Source organism: Diabrotica undecimpunctata, chromosome 3 (genome assembly GCF_040954645.1).
Source record: "Diabrotica undecimpunctata isolate CICGRU chromosome 3, icDiaUnde3, whole genome shotgun sequence".
Taxonomy (NCBI): Eukaryota; Metazoa; Arthropoda; class Insecta; order Coleoptera; family Chrysomelidae; genus Diabrotica; species Diabrotica undecimpunctata.
In genome coordinates this window covers 162,264,645-162,286,296 of record NC_092805.1, presented here as the reverse complement: position 1 = coordinate 162,286,296, position 21,652 = coordinate 162,264,645, and the positions used below count along the sequence as shown (strand labels likewise).

Sequence of the window (21,652 nt, the reverse complement as noted above, 5' to 3'; positions counted from 1 at the left end):
TGTGCTTCTAGGCTTTTGTTTTATCTCAAGATGGTCCTGACTATATTTTGTATCGTTGAACTGGAGACTTCAATAAAGGTTCAATATACAGGGTGGTTTATTTAAAAAACCAAAGTGACTAATGATATCAGAATAGTGGTAAATCTGGCAACATTACAAACAACAAATTTTAAATCTCCATATTGCAAAGTGAGTGTATTTATGTTTCCAGACACTTGGTCCATTCTGTACCTTTATCTCTTAAACATCCAAGAGTTTCAATCTGATGTCAGCTTAAAATCAGTTAATATTTGATGCTAACAGTGTTTATTAATTGAATTGTCTATTTGTTTATTGATATGTTATTTTCATACATTCTTCTCAGTTTCGATGTTTTCCTAAATTATTAAGAAATAAACAGGTCATCTTTAAAATTGTGATCAATGTCTATCAGTACCTCTATCTGTGTGATAACTCTAAAAGGAAATCCTAGAGAGTTCTACAGCGTTGAAATTTAGTGCATAGATTGTTCTTGTAAAAAAGAATCCTCTTAATGAGAATATAAATCGAATTCAGGATTTGGTCCAAATCTGTTTCCTAAATTTTGCAAAAAAATAGCTGACCAATGCATCGAAATGCACTGGCATGGGGATTTATAGTTTGTATCCACGGCACACCAATTCGTCTAGGTAGAAATCACTTTGTGAGTGAAATGTAAAATAAAATATACAGTTAAGGTTTGATTTCTCTATAGCGTCCCACCATTTGCTGATATGCATATTTCTAAAGACACAAAGAGGCAAAAATATGCATATCAGCGAATGGTGGTATAATATAGCGAATTCTATTAAATTTGGGATAAATAAGTCTTCTAATATTCCTTATTCCTTTCTATCAATATATTAGACAAAGAAAAAGTAAGAGGAAAGATAACAAATGATCCCTAATTCCATATGTTTATGAAATCACAGTCAAAACCCATTCTCATATCCTTCCTTTCCTCTTTTTCTTAAAGGAAAGGCTATTAAATTTGGTACAGTAAGTCTTATTAATCTCAGCTCTGTTTAAGTAAAACCTGTGGAGTCCAGAAAATCAGAACATTAAGGATGGTAAGGAAGAAAACTATTGTATTTGGGGCAATAGGTCGTCTTCTCATATTTTTGTCTTTCTTTTTTCTTAAACCTTGGCAAGGTTCTTAAAAACTTGGTAGATGGAATCCTCTTGGTATAAGGAAGAACCCTATTGCATTTTGTGTCGATAAGTGTTTTCTTTCTCTCATATTCTTAAGCATTTTGATTTTCTTGAAGAAAAAGTCCTAGAGTCTTGAAACAAATGTCTCATGGTTCAAAGAATCCACTGTTCAAATGAATTTGTGCCATAACACATTTTTCGCATATTTGTATGTGTTTCTCTTTCTTGAAAGAAAAGTCCTGGTTGTCTTGAAACCTTGTACATAGATTTCTCTAGGTATAACAGAGATTACTTTGAATTTGGGTCAATATAACCCAGCTCTAGAGTCTTGAAACTTGGTGTATAGATTTTGCTTCCTGTCAGAATACTATTAAATTTGAATTTTTTTAATTTCAATAGGTCTTCTTAAATCATTTTCTATATAAATATACAATATAAAAAATCTTTCCCAGGTCTCTCTAGAAAAGTTTTCACTTCTGTTGGCACTTCCCCAGGTGCAACATTTTTTTTTACTTCAAATATATGAATAAAAATAGTTGTCTATCTTTATTGACATTTTTAGTGTCTACTCTGGACATAGATATTTATTTTATAGACAAGGATATTTAAATAAAATCCAGGATATACACAAACGCTAAACTAATAATTTAATATTAAATGTTAACAAAATCGTTTTTCGTATAATTACATCTACTTATAGTAAATTAAATGAAAAATTATAAAAAGTTTAATGATGATATCTAATCTTCTGTCCATTCAAATGGCTCTGGGGGTTCTGGTTCCTTCTCATCCTCGCCCTTGGGACCAAAAGCTTGAAAAAGAAAAACAATAAGTAATGCTAGAGAGTTATACTTATAAAAATAATTAGAAATTAAAACACTGAGGTGCTTTTTATTGATTTTTATCCAAGACTTAATGATAATATTATGTAATTAGTTTTAGTTTTCTAATTACATTTCTTCATAATTTTTTATCTTGGGTCATAACAATATCAATTCCCTATAGAGCGTTCCAAGTTAAGAAAATAACATTGCGGAGATAGGGCCATGTATTTCTTATGGATGATAGAAGCGCAGCGATGCCACGATGAACACAAACAAGCACGATTCAGGGTTGTATAATTTTTTGTATTTTCGTTTTCACAGACATGAATTAAATTAATGTTTTTTAACGTAATTGACCAAAAGTGCCCATTCGAAACAAGAGATTAAAAGTAGGGAAAATGATTTTAATTAAATAAATAGTATTTACAAAAGATAATTTTATTTTATCTTATTTTAATTATAATAACGACAGTTTATTTGTTTTTTGGTAAGAATATCATATACTATGAATCATAGAAATCAGTAGAAAATATTGCTTAGTTAAATCATACACTTTGCCGGCTATTAAAGATTTAAAAGCTAATAAACGGACCGCTTGGAATGCATATATCTAATTACTAATTACAACTTAAAATAATACGGTGTATGTATGTCAGCGATTTTATGTCGTTCTCTGAGACTACATAATGATAATAAGGCTTTGTGGTTCTTCAGTTGTTATTCTGACTTTACAGTTAAATGTTAATTGAAAATGGAAATTCGAAAAATATATCGACAATCTAGTAAACCGCATGCCTGAGAGTTTTGGCAACACTGATCTCCATAAGCCTAATGTTCTTTTCTTAACATGTAACGCTGTATAGTAAGTTTAATATAAAGGCTATTATTTAAAAACATATTAAATAGATAACATACCTGCAACAGGTTCAACCAGTTCCTCATCTCCAGGTTTCAAGTTCCTCACCATTATTATTCCTCCAATAGAAACATCTTTCATCGAAACATGTTGATTGCTATCGTTAAGTGTAATCACCTTCAATTGTTGCCTCATAACTCTAGCGGGATTTTGCAAAACTTCAAAGTTTGGTTCAGGTTCTTTCTTCTTTTCTTCTTTATCATCTTTCTTATCCCCAGTAGAAGTACCTGCCTTCTTCTCATCTGCCTTTTTATCTTTTTCATCAGCTTTCTTTTCATCCTTTTTATCTTTTTCTTTTTCTTCAGACTTTTTCTCCTTGTCTTCTTTTTCTGTTTTCTTGTCATCTTTGTCTTCATCTACTTCCATCTTTTCGTCACGATGCTTCCTTTCATGGTCTCTTCTACGTTGGCGGGCAGCAATACTTAAAACAGCAGTAGTTACTTTTTCTCTTTCCTCTCTTTTCTTTTCTTCCATTGGAGCCGGATAAGCATATAAACTAGGTTTGGCATTAGATTTGAAATCTAGTTTGGGCATCTTCAATTGTGCATTGAGACCAATTACACATGTTGGAGTGAATGCTAAAGCTAAACAATGTGATAGAGGGAACCAGTACCAATACTGAGTGAAAACCAATGTACCAACTACAGCCAACATATTTGTGTGACCAGTTCTGGACTGTAATGACAAAGTTACATTTCTTCCACCTGCATCAATGATTCCTTGAGCTAAGATAGCTCCAAACTTAGCCATCACATCTTCATGTTTGTTAGAAATGACTTGAGCATATGTCTGTCTGAAGAATGTGACTTTGGGGCAAGTTTGCTCAGTCTGTTGAATCAAAATCATAGCTGAAGCAATGAGAGCACCCTGTCTTACAAAGTTTACTGGATCAAACATAACCATAGGTTCAAGAAGAGCTATAGCTTCACGTAGACCAGTTCCTGCACATGCAATACCAAGGGCCATAGCAGCTCCATAACGAACATGTGGATTGTAACTCTCAGCTAGAAGAGATACTACACTAGGACATTGTTCAGGAGTTCTGAATAGGAGAAAACCTAATGCTGTAACTGCAGCCCTTCTAACATCATCATTGACATCTGACACAGCTACATGAAGTAATTTTCTAATTGCTTGGTTGTTTCCAGTACCACAATATGCCATACCCAAAGTATACATGCCTGATCTTCTGAGGATAGGATCTTTATCAGAGGTAAGTTGTTGAATCAGTGGATCTGCTTCTTCTAATCTGCCATACATGGAAAAACTAATACCAACAGCTAAACCTCTAAGAATTTTCTCATGTTGACTCTCTTGTGCATATGCAACCATATCCATAATTGTGGTAGAATTACTTGAACCCAACATTACCATTCCCATTGCAATACCTGCTGCTTCACCAGTATTAGCATCATCTTGGTATAAATTGAATTTGAGTTGTTCATAAACATCTTGTCTGTAACAGAAGAGAATTATAGTTAGAATAAATATTTAGAACACAAAGACTTGAACATTCCTCAAAAATTTAATGTTTCAATAAGCAGAAAACTTAAATAAAAATCACTAGGAATCATAATAATACATACTAAAAAAAGGAATAACTTACCTATGTGTGCCCATAGCAGCCAAACCAAGACCAAGACAACCTCCATGTCTAACCATCTCATTCTGTGCATCCTTAAGTTGTCCAAGAAGGTAATCAATGATATTTGCACCATGGTTGGCATGTATAAGACCAAGAGCATAAAGACCACCCCCTTCAGAATAGCCTGAGCTAGGTCCAACTTCTTTTGGTAAGTAACTTTGCATTAGTGTTAGTGCCTCTTGTTCATGGCCTCTATGAATAACTCCAAGTGAGGCTGTGGCTGTAAGTTTGGCCCAATTTGTTGCTCTTGCTAACCATTCTAAATTATCTCTTAAAAATTGATCACTTGTTGTACCACTATGCATAAACGCATTTGCAATTACAGTAGCAGTGTGACAAATACTAACTCTAACAGTCTCCTTTGTTTGTTTAAGAATGAGTAAATCAGCATGATTTGACCTGATAAGGAATTGCAGGTGCAATTCTATAGAAACCTCTCCTGAGAGTATAGTATGAAGTTTTTCAATTCTTTTCTGATGTTCCTTATCTTGATCAGACAAACTGTCAAGAGATTTTTCTTCTTTTAATTCAATTTTTGTTTCTGTGGATGGCTCTCCAGTCTCAGTTGACATAGCACCCTCCCCTTCACCAGTCTTTGGCTTTGATTTTTCTTCCAGCAAAGATGGAACTGGTGCTGTGGCTCTTAATGCAACTAATACTCTTTCCAAAAACTGTTGAGTAGCTGACTCATAGAGATCAAAAGCAATTTGATAAGCCATAAGTTCAGTATCCTCCTTGCCAGTTACAAGCCTATCTAAAATTTCAGCCACAGACAATGGATCATCAAGGAAAATTAAGCACTGGCACATATTAACATAATCAGGTGTATTCAGTCCTCTATAAAGTCCAACAAGAGATCTCAAAACAGTGTTCCTAAATGCTCGATTTTGAATCAAACTCATAGCTACTTGAAATGCATAAGTCAACATGCTGATAGTATCGTCAGACTGAGTAATAGATGACTCAAAAATATCCATTCGTCTGGTTTCTAGAGCCAGGCCCATAGCTTGACGATATTGTCCATCATCTAGACAACGCTGAAACATTCTATTAACAATAGCTTCAAGGCGAGAATCTATGGGTTTAGCATCTGCCAATCCTTCAGCTACAGCAATACGTTGCTGAGTATAAAAGTCGATACATTTAGCTAGAATAGTTTCTACATACTCACTGCGGGCATTGACATCAAAGAGATCACCCGCCCCAAGAGCGTAAGTTAAAGAATCTTCAAATGCACCTAAATGATAATATACCTTACTTGCCACAAGTGCAGCTAACTGGTGTTGTTGGAACACTTTGTCTTCATGCAAAATTTCAATTTTTTCAATAGCTTCTGAAATCTCAGGCCAAAATTCACCCACTATGGAATCTAGTTTCTTCAATGCAAATACTTTTAATTCTGGTCTTGGTTCATCCAAGAGGGAAATAATTCCCGCAGCAGAAGTGATATTCATCTTGAACACTGTTTAATTCCGAAAAATGTAATTTTGAAACTTTCACGTCGGAAAAAACACAGTCATTGAAGGCAATTTTTGGTGTGAATTTTCAATATTCACTTCATTTGTCATTTAGTACATGTTATGTCATTAGATTTTTAAAATATTAAATTAGTCTAATATTAGTACAAACAGTATGTTTACTACATCTAGAAATAATTTTTGCGCTTAAAATTATTAAAACATAATATTTTAATAACAAAATTTATAGAAACGGATATTTTATTAATTAAAAAAAAAAATAAAGTGAACACCAAAACCTGTACAGTCAATCATATGTCATTTACAGCGACAATTGACATAAATGACCCACTCAAAAATGACATGACGTAAGTAAATAAATAAATTGTCATGAATTAAATTAAACGTTTTGGTTTTAAACATTATTTAGACACAAATGATCAGTCACTGTGGATAGAAGTAAATTATCTTTGATTCAAATAAACGTCATAACAAAAATGATTGATTCAAATAAAGAAAATCATGACGATACAATTACAGTAGAAAATTCTGCAAATAATGTTGCAGATACAGAAAATAAACCAGTTTCTGAAAGAGCTTTCAAAATTAATAACTTAGTAGAAACATGTAAAAGCAATGCAACTTTTTTTGCAAGAGATAACACTGAAAACGGTCAAAGACTCTATCTATCTTTTCTTGCCATGGTAGATGTTGTAGACAGGATTCAACCAAAACTTATTCCTATAGAAAGTCAAGTACATTTTTTTGATTTTGATGAAAGTGTTCCTGGAAATGGATACAGAAGTTTTCTTATTGTGATTGATGGAGCTATTCAAATGGCTGTTGAGTGTTCTGAAAAAGTGTTACAGAAAAGGGATAGTACATTTTTTCGTAAAAGTACTTTAACTAAGTAAGTTTTTATTTTAAATGTTCGTAAACTATTTTAGTTTTGTGTTGCTATTATGCTTTAGTGAATATTTATAAAAACAGATATTCTGGATATTTATTGTAGAGCACATTAATTGTGGTTAGTGATTTTTTCCCTTAAAGTTTTCCATGAAACCCTTTATGATCTTGCAGTTATGTATTCACTTCTTTTTTTTTCTTCTCACATTCTTGTCATATATTTGGGACTAATTTTGTCTACTTTGATGTGTGCTAGGCTTGCTTTCTCTTGCAGTACTAGTCTGAGTTCAAGCATACCAACTCTAGCCCCATTTCTAGTTACTTAAGTTTGCCTGTAATACTTGTCTTCATTTCCACTTTAAGATTGATCCACATTGCATCGGCATCATATTTTATTAATACTTTTTTCTCTGTTTGAGTATCTCTAAAGATACATTATAATTGAAAAGCTTTATAACAGAGAAATTTATAGCAGAAGAATTTTATAACAGAAAACTTTTTTCATTCTCACAAAATCTAACTAAGGGGCATAAGCACACATATGCTACATTTAGCACTTATGTATTAAGTATAATTTTCACTAGCATTATGCTACCACTCATTCTTATAATTTTCTTTTTTAGTTTTCTATTGGCAATTATACCCATTCCAATTCTAGCTTACTTTCTCCTACAGACCACAATTTATATCTTTTTCTTCGCCTAATATTTTGTTCACTTCATCTCTTTAATTTAAACAATTTTAACTGTGATTTGTCAAGATTATAAGACAATATCTTTGTAATGGTCTTCCCTCTGAAATATCCTTATCATGAAAACGAAATGGAGTAGATTTTTCCTTTTTTAATATACCACAATAAATTATTGCTTATTATAAATAATAATGGAATTAAAAATAAACGCACAGAAAACCAAGTATATGTATTGTACTAGATCAGGCAACCAGATACCTAGACTATTAATTGATGATCTGGAACTGGAAGGTGTGGACACCTTCGTCTACCTGGGCTTGCTGCTGGCCAAAGACAACAATGTCAGCGAAGAAATTAAAAGATGAATAGTGCTTGCCAATAAGTGCTATTATGGCTTGAGGAAACATATGGCTCCAAAACTACCCAGAAAAATTAAAGTTACCATATATAAAACACTAATAAGGCCAGTGTTAACATACGGGTCTGTAACGTAGTCACTTACACAGAACGACCAAGAATTGCATAAAAATTTCGAGAGAAAAATTCTAAGAAAAATATATGGAGGAATCCAAGAACAGGGTTTGTGGCGTAGGCGCTACAACTTTGGGTTATATAGAAGTTTTGGGGAACTTGACGTTGTAAAATATATTAAATTAGCATGCCTTCGATGGGTAGGACATGTAATTAGGCGAGATGAAGATGCAACGATCAGAAAAATTTTCGACCGAAGAGGACCAGTGGGAAGATGTGCCAGAGGTAGACCAAAAATTAGGTATCAAGATAACATAGAGAATGATCTAAAATCCATCGGAGTAAAAGCATGGAGAAGAGTTGCCAGAGACAGGGGTGAATGGAAGATTGTTCTGAAGAAGGCTTTGGCTCATAACAAGCTGTAATGCCACTGATGATGATGATGACCACAATAAATATCATCTTTGCACTGTAATTTTAATGTTTTTCTAGAGTTTGTTGAGATAACAGGAAAAACCATAAGAGCCATTGTAGAGACTAAAGTCTAATACACCAAATTATGTACTGTTAAAGATAATATCCCTGCATATACCTATAAGGTACACCTTGACCATCTTGTAACACCTTTGCAAATCATTTTTAACTTTATTTTTGAAACCAATACATTTCTACAAAGTTAAAAAATACTATCACTGGCTGTACCTATTTTTTGAAGCCTGGTAACATTAATAATGGTAAGAATAACATAGTCCAGTCATCACAAGATTTGACCTGTAAAATTTATATGAATTTTGCTGAAAATGTCAATTTTGGGACCCCAAAAAAGATGTAAAAAAGTTTACCACTCCTACCCCTGGCTTCACCCTAAAACGCCCCCACATAGGGGGTGGAAACAGAAAAAATTGATTTACCAAGAATGTGTGTGTCACAGAAAAAATGTGTCAAAAAAATAATAATAATAAATTGATATCAACTCAACTATAAAAACTCGATATCTTTTGATCAGAGTTTCCTATTGACAAAAGTCAAAATGCTTTTTAAAAGTGAAGAGTGCTAAATGTTTTAGATCTTTCATAATATGAAAGATTTTCAGCGTTTTTTTGGCATAATTCAAATGCCTTAAATTTGTTGCCAAAACTCAAAACCGAAATTTCATGCTATAAGTTTTGAAGATTAATCTCTAATAATGGAAATTCCATAGTGATTGGTCAATGAAAAAAAAAATTGTTGATCTCAGAATACCAAAATGGCCAAAATCGGGCCACATCTATTTATTTAACACCTTTATGAAACCAACTTCATTTGCATGAAAATACAAAAATTGTATTTAAAAAACTCCCCTCTTCACCTTTAAAATGCATTTTATTTTTTTTGGATGGAACACTCTGATCAAAATGTATGTAATTTTTACTGTCAACTTGATACAAATTTTATTTAAAACCATATTCATTTTGTGTGCATAATGATATTCAAAGTGGCAGGTCACTTCAAGTGTTGTTTCTGAGAGAATAGTTGATTCTACACAAAAAGTGCTAATAAACATTTTTGTTCAAAATTGTCTCAGTTACATTTTTGATTTGAAACATTTTTTTCTAAGGTATACAGATTCTTGGTAAATCGATTTTTTCCATCCTTCTACAAGGGGGAGTTTCAGGGGAAGTTGGAGGGGAGAAGTGGTAAATTTTTTTGCATATTTTTGAGCTCCCAAAATTGACATTCTCATTTAGAAGTTCAGTGGCATTTTTGTCTCTGACAACTGGAGTACAGGCGAGTCAGTATCTTAAATTGTTTGGCAAAAATATTCAACTTTATTTTATATAGCAATTTTTTAGAACATTTGAATGCTTATTCTACTCAATATCAGCATGGTAGAGCAAATATATGTAGAAACTTTTATATAAAAAATCCTTTATAAAAGATATACACTCTAAAATTGCGCTTTCGGGTTACCTCATCGAACATTTTCGAACTAAAGTCCATCATCAGTGCAGTTACCAGGTATACATGAGGGAAGCCACTATATATGAGGGTAAAAACCCTTTAAATGAAACTACTGACTATGAAGGTCCCGACACTATTCCACCTGACTCTTGAATATGTGATAAAACAGCTGAATATAGGAAGAGGTAATCTCCGAATAAATAAATCAATACCGATTGCCGCCTATGCCGATGACATTATGTCTCTCATTAGTGTCATGTCTCGCAGAACAGTAGAGGCGGCAGAAATATATTCACAATTAAAAACAGGGGCAGAAGAGACCGGACTAGAAATAAATATTCAAAAGACAAAAAACGAATACGTTGCACAGTTAAATTAGAGGATGATATTAAAGCTGTAGAAGGTTTCACATATCTGGGAGTTACATTAAACACGGATGGAACAAGAGAACCACAAATTCAAAGAAGAATAGTAAAGGGAAACAAAGCTTACTTTTCACTTGCCCATGTGTTCCACTTCAAAAACACACACTGGAGATCGAAAATCAGGGTCTACAAGACTATTATCAGATCAATAGTATGTTATGGATGCAGAACATGGGTGATGACAGAAGACACAACTAGAACTCTTTGAAAGAAAAGTCCTAAGAAAGATATTTAGACCTATTAACGAAAACGGAGTATGGAGATCCAGGTACAACCATGAACTTTACAAACTGTTCAAAGAGGCCCCAATCTCAGAATTTGTAAAACCTCAGAGACTTCAATGGGCTGGTCATGTAGTTAGAATGGAGACTGGAAGGTTGCCAAGAAGAGTCCTAGATAGTAAAATGCAGGGCGCCAGACCAAAAGTAAGCCCACGGAAAAGGTGGGAGGATGAAGTGGCAGCGGACGCACAAAATTTGCTAGACTGGGGACGATCGGCGAGGTACCGGCAAGGTTGGCCAAGCATAGTTTGGAGGAGGCCAAAGCTCGATTTGGGCTGTAGCGCCATTGGAGAGAGAGAGAGCTAATCCTATTTCATTGCAGTTGACTTTTTAATTTTCGCTTGGTACCAGAATTGTCATGTATTGTATCTTTCCAACATTTATGTTCAAACCAACTTCATTACTCTAACCAAGTTATCTGTTATCAGAACACTATCGTCTTCAAATCGTAGATGGGAGAGCATTTCTCCATCGACATTGATTCCTTCCTTACCACTCCAATTTTTTTGAAACCATTTTCCAGAGCTACCGTAAAGAGTTTGGGTGATAACGTGTCTCCTTACCTGATTCCTCTTTTGATTTTTTACCTTTTGTATCTTTGTGTGCAAGAAGAAAGGCGGACGTGGTCGAATCGTTCAAGGCGCTTGATGCAGCAACAAAAAGAATGGGACTAGGGGTTAACACTAGTAAGACGAAGTATATGAAAGTATCAAATTATATACAAGCAGCACAACCCGAAGATCTAACGATCGGAACATATACTTTCGAAGGAGTAAGAGAGTTTATATACCTAGGCTCACAAATTAATCAGAATAATGCAGTAAGTGCAGAAATTAACAGACGGATATATGTGTCAAATAGAGCCTATTATGGATTAAAAAAATTTTTAACAACAAGCCTAGTTACAAAAAGAATGAAACTAGTGATATACAGAACTCTTATCAAGTTCATCCTCACCTACGCGTCGGAAACATGGACGATGACAAAGAGCGATGAAGAACGTTTAAGACGCTTTGAACGTAAAATCCTCCGGCATATCTATGGAGGAGTACAGGAGGGCGGATTATGGCATAGACGCTATAATTTCGAACTTTACCGCCTGTATGACAGACCTGATATTATTAGGTCCATCAAAATAAACCGGCAGCGGTGGTTAGGTCACATAGAGAGAATGAATGATATGGAGGAGCCGCTAAAACATATTTATAACTAAAGAATAGTTGGAGTGAGAAGGAGAGGCAGACCCAGAGCACGATTTAAGGATCAGGTGGAGGAAGACTTGAGAATGTTGGGAGTACGAAACTGGAAAGCCAAGGCGAAGAATAGGAGAGAATGGAGACTTATCCTTGAGCAGGCCAAGAGCCACCATGGGTTGTGGAGCCAATGGTGATGATGATCTTTGTGTAGTCTTTGGTTGCATTATTGTATATGTTCGCGATCAGTTTGGAGTACAGATAATCTATGCAACTTTCCTCCAACGCTCTTGTTTTCTCTGCTCTCACACGCTTTTTTAGTTAGATGATTGTTAATAAAGATCTGCTCGCTTGTTATTTTTTTTATTTTGACTTGTTCTACGTCACATCATCATCATCATCATCATTGGTGCTACAGCCCTATAAAAGAGCCTCGACCTTCCCAAGTCTATTACGCCAGTCAGTTCTATCCATTGCCAACTGTTGCCAGTTTGCTGCGCCTATTTGTCTACCATCCTCATCTACACCATCCCTCCATCTGGGTTTTGGTCTACCCCTATTTCTACTTCCCACAGGTTGTGACATAAGGATTCTTCTAGGAGGGTTGTTCTGCTGTGATCTTGCCAGATGTCCTGCCCATCTTAGTCGTCCTATTTTTATAAAGGATACTACGTCTTTACCACCAAATATATGTTTATATCTGTGATATATCTTGTAGTTGTACCTCCTTTTCCAAACACCATTTTCACAGATGCCACCAAATATTCTTCTCAGGATCCTTCGTTCAAATATAAGCAGGAGATTTTCATCTGCCTTGGAAATGGTCCATGTCTCCGACCCATATGTCAACACTGGTTGTATAAGGGTTTTGTATATGGATATTTTTGTTTTTTGCTTAAGTTTCTGCTTCTCATATGTCTACTCAGTCCAAAATAGCATTTGTTTGCTAGGATTATTCTTCGCTTGATTTCTTCCGTCATGACGTTCTCCTTGGTGATCAAGGAGCCTAAGTATGTGAATTTGTCCACCACTTCAAAGGTAGAATTATCAACCGTGAATTGGTGGCCGATGTTTCTGGCTCTATTGTTGGGTGTTGATGCCATTATCTTAGTTTTATTTTCATTTACTTGCAGGCCCATATTTTTTGCGGCGTTTGACAAGGTGTTATACATTTCTTCTAGCCTGCGTGTTGTGCGGGCAACTAGATCAACATCATCTGCATATGCCAAAATTTGGGATGATTTATTAAAAATGTTTCCTCTGCTGTCTATTTGGGCATCCCTGACCGCCTTTTCCAAAGCTATGTTGAAAAGTAGACACGCCAGCGCATCTCCCTGTCGCAGCCCAACATGCGTTCTACGTCACATCGCTGTTTTATAATGTACTGAACATGCCGTATGCTATACGTCTATCTGTTATACTGTTTCCTTTTATATCTACATTCCTTAATTAATAAATATATCTGCACTCTGGACCTATCTTCTTTTTTTGTATCGTATCTCTTGTATTTTTGTGTGTTAGTATCTCAGAGATTATTTTCTTTTGTATTAAAATGGTAAAAAAATATTAGTTTTAATATGATTAGATATGTGCACAACATAATACTCTATAATACCTCAATACTTTTTTTCACACGTGCCTATCTATTGCATATATATATATATATATATATATATATATATATATATATATATATATATATATATATATATATGTATATATCTACCATTGGAAGATATAATTAAATAATTTTAATATTTATTTTTGTCTGATCTAAGTAGCTGAAAAATTTCTAAATGCAGTCAATTTTAATCTATAATTATATTACATATGTATTTTATTTTTATGAGTATAATAAATTTAATAGAGTTATTTAAAGAAATAAATTTAAAGCTTAATCCCATTTAAATAGCAATTATTTAAAGAAATTGCATATAAAATTTAACAACTAAATGTTGATGTTGTGTCCAAAGTACTAAGTTCTAATGTAATTTATGATTCATCAATTAATATATACAAGGCTCATTAACACTAACACGGAATATATTCAGTAGAATGACTAGCGTGGCCTACAAACTTATCAAATCAACAAAACTAGTCAAAACAATAAAATAACAGTTAAAAATATACTATAGAAAGAATCTTAATCCATGTTGGGTCAAAATAAAGTATTTCAATGATTAATAACAATCTCGATTTAACATTATTTATGTTAGGATTAGTAGTCAGAACAAAGTAGACCGCTATTTTATAGATATTACAACTTTTGCAATAGATAAACTTTATATACAGGGGATGTCGAGAATCATATGTTTTTTCAGTTGTCTCTCAAACGCCAGTGTTTTTCTTGGTATCCACTCAATGCTCTCCAAAGTGGGAGTCTAGTAGGCTTCTCGTTCTCAACTTTCTTTTTATTTACTGTCACACTTTTCTGAATCTCAACATATTTCATCTGGGTTGCTTTTTTCCCACGTTTAAAAGTTGGTTTTGCCTCTCCTATATCGCTGTTGTAGTTTTCCTCGCCTCTAACTTTTATTTTGTCTTAATTTTTTCCATTATAATTCTTTTGGCAGTTGAAAACTTAAGATGCCGGGACTAAACACCTATCAAGTTTTGCTTTGTCACTTCCTTCCATTACTACTCCACAATCTGTCAATTTAGTAACGATTCCCCTTTCCATCATCATCATAAGTGGCTCGACAATCCGTTGTGGATCTTGGCCTGCTCACAAAGAAGTCGCCACTCCTGTCGATTTCTGGCAACTTCCCCTCATATTCTGACCCTTAGAATCTCTAGGTCTTCTTCCACATTATCAATCCATCTCCTTCGTGGTCGTCCTCTACTTCTTGTGCCTTCTGGTTTTGAAAATGTTAATTTCTTCGTGTATTCGTGATTTGACATCCTAGCAATGTGTCCAGCCCATCTAAGTATCTGCACTTTAACGAATTTCACAATATCTGGATCGGTGTATAACCGATATAGTTCAAAGTTGTATCTTCGGCGCCATAGCCCATTTTCATATACGTCCCCAAAAATTTTCTAAGAATTTTTCTCTCAAAAATACCAAGAAGTCTTTCATCATTTTGCGATAAGGTCTATGTTTCAGCCCTATATATCAAAACCGGTCTTATTAAGGTCTTGTATGTATTGAACTTTACTGTACGTTTTATATTTTTATTTTTTAAATGTTTCTGGAGACCGCAAACAGTTCTGTTTGCTATTGCTATGCGTCTTTTTATTTCGTTTATGTTTGTTGCGTTTACTAGCGATCCAAGATATGTGAATTCTTTGACTTGCTCAAAGGCATGGTTGTTAATTTGAATTCTCTGTTGGATATTTCGGGGGTTTTTAGAAACCAACATATATTTGGTTTTTTCCTCGTTTACCACAAGTCCTAATTCACTCGCTGCTTCCGCAAGCCTCGTAAAATACTGCACCGTGTCTCTCATACTTCTGACCACTATAATTATATCGTCAGCGAATGCGAGAATTTGCGTCGATGTATTAAAAATAGTTCCATTCATTCGAATATTTGATTATTGATTGCCTTTTCCAAGGCAATATTAAAGAGGAGAGACACCAGCGCGTCCCCCTGTCTTAGACCATTATTAATGTCAAAGAACGTAGAGTTTTCTCCTTCAACTCTAACCATGAGCCTAGTTTTGCATTGTTAGTTGGGTCAAGTTAACTAACTTAGATGGGATCTCAAAGTCTATCATTGCATTGTATAATGCAGTTCTTTTCTAGTGAGTTTTCTAGAATCTGCCTATGTGCTTGAATTTGATGTGCAATTGACTTTCCAACAATAAATCCGCATTGATATTGGCCAAACGTATCCTTTGTAAAATGTTTAAGTCTTTCAAACAATACATTGCCGAAGATTTTATACGCAGATGCTAACAGATTAATGCCTCTATAGTTCTTACACTCCAGTTGATCACCCTTTTTATGCAACGGACATAGTATTCCCTTCTCTTCTGGTACAAATCTTTGAGCTTTAGGCTGCCATTTGACACTTCTTCTCTTGTTGGGTCTTCACTGTGTAGTTGACGATTTTGTTGATTGTCTATGTTGTAACCTCCTTCAATATCGTTTATATTTAGATGTTCGCTGAAATGTTGTGCCCGTCTGTTAAAAACTGAAATTTTATCATGTAGAATTTCACCGTTAGTGTCTTTACAAAATTTTAATCGTGGTTTAAATTCTCGACGGCTATTATTTAAGGATTTGTAGTATGTCCTCGTTTCATTTTATCGAATAAACTTTGTATCTCATTGAGAGTGTTCTGTTCGTATTCCCTCTTCTTACGTCGATCAATACGTTTTTTCTCTCTTCTAAGACGTCTACACTCTTCTTTTTTCTCCGTGTACAACCTGCGTCGATGGTTTTTTGATATGCTACGTTCTTTCTATTTGTAGCCATTTGGCATTTATGATCAAACCAATGATTTCCTTTTTCTGACTTGGTTTTGCCCAATTTTACAACCGATTTCTGTAACACAATATCTCGTAGATTTGCCCATAGTTGGTTAATGTCTTCTTCGTCTTCTAAGTTTTCTGTCCTTATTTGATCTTCTATTTGCTTTGTCGGGATCCCCTTTCCATAAAAATCTCAATATACGTTTCAGGGCCAGTAATTTTGAATTAGAAAATAAATGCACATTGCGACCATAGTTGAGTTTCTGATTGGTTTCAAATAAATTAGGTTTTGCCTTCTGCAGCCATCCGAACATAATTTTATATTGTTGTAAGTATATAAATCAATAATACTTGATAAGCAATGGAAAACTGCTGAAACAATTTCATTTGATCCTTTGCGAAACTCTTGCTTTATCAAGGCAAATATGCAATTACTATTTTTATTGGGAATAAGCCACAATTTAAGTCTAAAATAAGTTTTATTTTTGACGTTTCGTTTTCCGAAGTGGTCTTGTTCTTTCGGATTGACCAAGTTCGTTTGACAGTCAAAAGATAAAACGAGCTGGCTTTGTTTCTCTCAACTTAAAAAAAATAGTTTGTCTTTGATTACATGAATTATTTTCTCAATTTAAAGCTGATTACGTGCCTCGATATCCTTTTCTTGTTTTATTTTCTCAGTTAAATAACCGCGAGCATGTACGGGTATCAGATGCTGACGAACCAAAGCCTATGTTATATTCTTGGCAAAATATATTTCTAAAAAAAGTTTTTTTAACTTTCAAATTATTTTCAGATACTTGGTCGTTATACATTGAGAGCAGTTTATTAATAGTTAAATCGGAAGCCAAATACTGTCGGTTACTTTTTTTCCCTACAATAGTGGACATCAGAACATTGCAATTTTTCAAGAAACATTTTGACTGCCTGTTTCTTTTGAGCATAAAGGGGTTTTTGTTTTGAACCACCCCGATTCTCTTTCGGGGGTAAGCCGTTTTGTAAAAAAAATGCGACCAATTCTTTGAATGCGATTCTTGGAAACTTGAAAAATATCCTTAAATGCATTTTGACATACCTGTACTTTGAAGTCCTTCTTTTCTCTTTTTTTACAAATTACTTAATAGCTACCGACTGTAGACGAACCTGCTTTTTTTGCTCCAGATCTTGAAGGGATACCGACAGACATATATTTCAAGATACAGTTGTCTTGTTCAGTCTTCGTTTTCAGAGAATAAAATAGGGCATGGAAATCTTTAATATCTTGTATTGTGAGCACTGAACAGCGATATGTTTTTCCCGTTGAATGCTTGAATTTTGCAAAAACATTTTCTCTTGATAGGACTTTTAGATGATTTGCGCCAAGCTGAAAACAACTTTCATCAGATATAAAGACTCTATTAAAATTATCTTCTCGAAAACGTTAACAAAAGTCTATTCTTCGTTGCTTTTGCAGAGGTGTCATTGTAGGGATTTTTTTGGATTCCTTGATATGTAGCCTTGCTTTTTCAGTGACATGCGGACAGTTTCTGGGCACACTTTTATTGTTCGTTGATTTCCAAATCTGTTCGCTAATTTTCGAAACCTTAGGCGCGGATTTTGTCGTCCTAAAGCCACTAAAGCATTTAAATTGTTTCCGCGAATCTTACGCGGTCTACCCGAAACTGGTCTATGTCTCATATCCATGCCATTTTTTATCCTCTTTATTGTCTCATACACTGTACTTTTTCCGAGTACTCTGAATAGTTATCTGATTGTTTTATTGGTTTGTTTATTTTCAATAAAAACCTTATTATTCTTCGCAACAATAAGTTTTTTCAAAAGAAGTAAATATTGATTGCAAATACATGGTGATTCCATATAAGTTTGGTTGTGTATAAGTACAGAGACCATCACCGTTTAATAAATCTGTATCTGCTTTTTTTATACAACTTAATTCTAAATTTTACCGAGTATGCATGTCACAAAATTTCACAGCCAACTTACAATTTAGTTTTTTCAACTCTACTTGAAATAAAGTGTTTAGAACAGAAATAGTGGTACTTTGTTAGCATTATCTGTTAAACCGTTTAGCCAAGGCTATACTAGAAAAACATCAAGATCGTTACTTTTTTATGTGAACTTTTTTATGACTTTATACGTTTTTTTTCCTAATACGACTGGTTGATGGATTTGATTATATTCTATGCTCCTACTATAAGTCTGGCTTCTAACGACAATGTTTTTAGAATAAATTTATCTATTTTTCTACATTTATTGGGGTTTATTATGCTTGTTAAGTTTGAAAACAGTTTTTTTAATGTTATTAATTATTTATAATCCACTCGTCAGAGACGAAAATGCCACTGCACCTCTAAAAATCATACGAACAAGCTGAATTTTGCTGATATTTTTGAGTTTTGATTTTTGTCAATAGGTCACTCTGATCAAAAGATATCGAATTTTTACCGTCGAGTTGATACAAATTTTATTTAAAAAATTGATTTCGCGCGCGTAACCGCCGTTCAAAATCGCCTGTCGCTTTAGACTTGGTTTCTGAGAGAACGGTGTATTGTCAGAAAAAGTACTAATAAACATTTTTGTCCAAAATGATCTCAGGTACAATTCGTGTTTAAAATATTTTGTTCTACTGCATTCAGATTCTTGGTAAATCTATGTTTTTCACGTTTCACCCCTACGAAGGGGGGTTTTAGGTGAAAGCCCGGGAATAGGAGTGGTAAACTTTTTGTATTTTTTTTGGTTCCAAAATTGACGTTTTTAACAAAATTCAGCTTGTTCGTATGATTTTTAAAGGTTCAGTGGCATTTTCGTCTCTTACGACTCTAGTATTTAGTTAATATATTATCTTTTAATATATAAGTACAATAAAAATTATAATGAGATGGAAAACTCCTTCAGAAAACACTCCAAAGTGGAAATCAAAACGTAAAAATTGCATTTTTAACTAAAATTCCCATTAAAGCTAGTAAATAACGATACTTGATGGTTAAACGAATTGGCAATGTTGAAAAAGCTCCGTTTTGTCGTCGGTTAGATTGATTTTTAAGCTTCTTTTTGGAGATGAATCACTCGCCTGAGTGACCTAAAGCTCTTAATAAGTGGCTTAATGATGAGTATTTGGAATAATGAAAACCGCTAGTCGTCGCCATGGACAAATTTGTAACGCAAACCAGTCAGTTAATATTATAAAAATAACAAAAGGTAAAGAACTTCTAGGAAATTAGGTTATAAAGGTTAGGCTATAATATTATAATTAGATTATAATAAAAAATGAAAATTACAAGAACAGGAAAAGGAATCACTCACTTTAGTATCAATTTAAAGAGACACTTAATTCCGAAATATTTTTTATAAAATAAATGCGACTTAAAATTTATATTTTTTAGGGACGTTGAGTCTTGTTCACACCTTCTGACCAGTCTAGATAGTTGTTTAACACACCTAGGGACAATAATGTCATGGAGTGACAGAGGCAGTCTTTTTGTTAACGAGGACTGTCCATTAGGTGACTTATTTTCAAAATATGGAGAGATTAATCAACATTGTTTCTATGGAAGAAATTTAGGCTTTCAGGTAAAGTGTTTGCCACTATATCTTTTTATATAACCTATTAGTAAATATGTAAATTACCCATAAATTCATTCAAAAATAGAAAGTCACCAGGTCCAAACGGAATAACCAACCAGCTTCTAAAACACGGAGAAGAAAGTATAATCCTAGAGATGACAAAACTTATACAAAAACTAATATTGCACTGCAAGATACCAGACACATGGAGTAACAGCATAATGGTACCAATGTTCAAGAAAGTAGATAAAGAAGACCCCAATAATTATAGAGGTACAAATCTACTGAACATCGCTCGCACTTACCACAAAAGTCCTAACCAACTAAATTAGTACTCTAACAATTTTATCAGATGAACAACAAGGATTCAGGTCCGGAAGATCCTGCGTAGACGCCGTATTTGTACTAATACAAATCACAGAAAAGACCATCGAGTACAATAAATCAACATATGTATGTTTTATAGACCTGACAAAGGCTTCCGATCGCATCCAAGTCGAAGACGTCTTACACCTACTGTATAAAAGGAACATACCAATCAATATTATACAAACCATCGAAAACATCTACTTCCATAATCGAATACAGGCAAAGATAAATGGAAAACTAATACAGTATATACTAGTACAAAGCGGAGTCATACAGGATGACTCGTTAAGCCCACTTCTCTTTATTATAATAATGGACGAAATAATACAAGCAGTACGTAAAGGTCATGGTTACAGAATGGAGAACCACGAAATCCAAATATTATGTTATGCAGACGACGCCGCATTAATCGCCGAGACAGAAGACAAGATCCAAAGATTAACACACATCTTCAATACAACAGCTAAGAAATACAATATGATAATATCAGTAGAAAACACCAAATGTATGACAACATCTAAATACCCACTACGATGTAAAATCAAAATTGATGGGAAAATAATAAAGCAGGAAACAAGGTTTAGATATCTGGGAATAGATATAACTAGTTACGGAGATTTTGAAAAAGAAGTACGACAACAAAGCTTAGGAGCAAGTAAAGCGGCAGGATATCTTAATGGCACAATCTGGAAGAACAAACACTTGGTATGTGTCCAAGGTATGCAGTCTTTCATACTTTTATTGTTCTCAACAATTTTTTGTCTCGACCCATCCTTCTCATCACTTCCATGGCAGTCCATGGAATTCTCAGCAGTCTCCGGTATACCCAAAGTTCAAAGGCTTCAAGCTTCTTAACTATTTGCGCTTTTAACGTCCATGTTTCTACTCCGTACAATAGTTGGGACCAGACGTAACATTCAATAAACCTCAGTCTCGACACAGTATTCAGATTTTTGTCACAGAACAATTGCTTGAATTTTAAGAACGCTGTCCTTGCCATTTCTATTCATACCCTGATCTCTTAGTCTGGATCTAATTCTGTGTTGATGTAAGCTCCCAGATATTTATATCTTGTCACTCTCTCTATTTGTTGTCCACCAAGGGTTAGTTCATTATTTATTGGACTCCTTGATACTATCATAAATTTGGTCTTATCTGTGTTGATGTCAAGTCCCATTTGAATGCATTCAATACTTATTGCATGTAGTAAAGTTTGTAATTCTTCTATACTCTCAGCCATAATTACCGTGTCATCTGCAAATCTCATGGTGTTTACGATTTCTCTATCAATTCTTATTCCCTCTTTTCTTTCCCATAAGGCTTTTCTGAGTATGACATGTGAGTACACGTTGAAAAGCGTCGGAGACAAGACGCATCCTTGCCT

The 21,652-nt window shown here is 34.2% G+C and overlaps 2 protein-coding genes across 3 annotated transcripts in view; one reads left to right on the top strand and one right to left on the bottom strand.

The window, feature by feature from the left end:
- Positions 1-1,794: 1,794 nt before the first annotated feature.
- On the bottom strand, positions 1,795-6,093 carry Rpn2 (Regulatory particle non-ATPase 2). Its single transcript, XM_072527429.1, has 3 exons — positions 4,517-6,093; positions 2,910-4,366; positions 1,795-1,981 (listed from the first exon to the last, which is right to left on the bottom strand). Exons 1-3 carry the CDS (start codon positions 6,007-6,009, stop codon positions 1,911-1,913), a joined length of 3,021 nt encoding a protein of 1,006 aa, XP_072383530.1. The 5' UTR covers positions 6,010-6,093; the 3' UTR covers positions 1,795-1,910.
- Positions 6,094-6,382: 289 nt separating this feature from the next.
- Positions 6,383-21,652, top strand: part of Hsl (hormone-sensitive lipase) — a 33,910-nt gene continuing 18,640 nt past the window's right edge. For both annotated transcript variants that reach the window (XM_072527428.1, XM_072527427.1), the window contains exons 1-2: positions 6,383-6,922; positions 19,719-19,905. In XM_072527428.1, the coding sequence (XP_072383529.1) occupies positions 6,510-6,922; positions 19,719-19,905 (600 nt within the window). In that variant the 5' untranslated portion in view covers positions 6,383-6,509. The remainder of the gene's footprint in view (positions 6,923-19,718; positions 19,906-21,652) is intronic.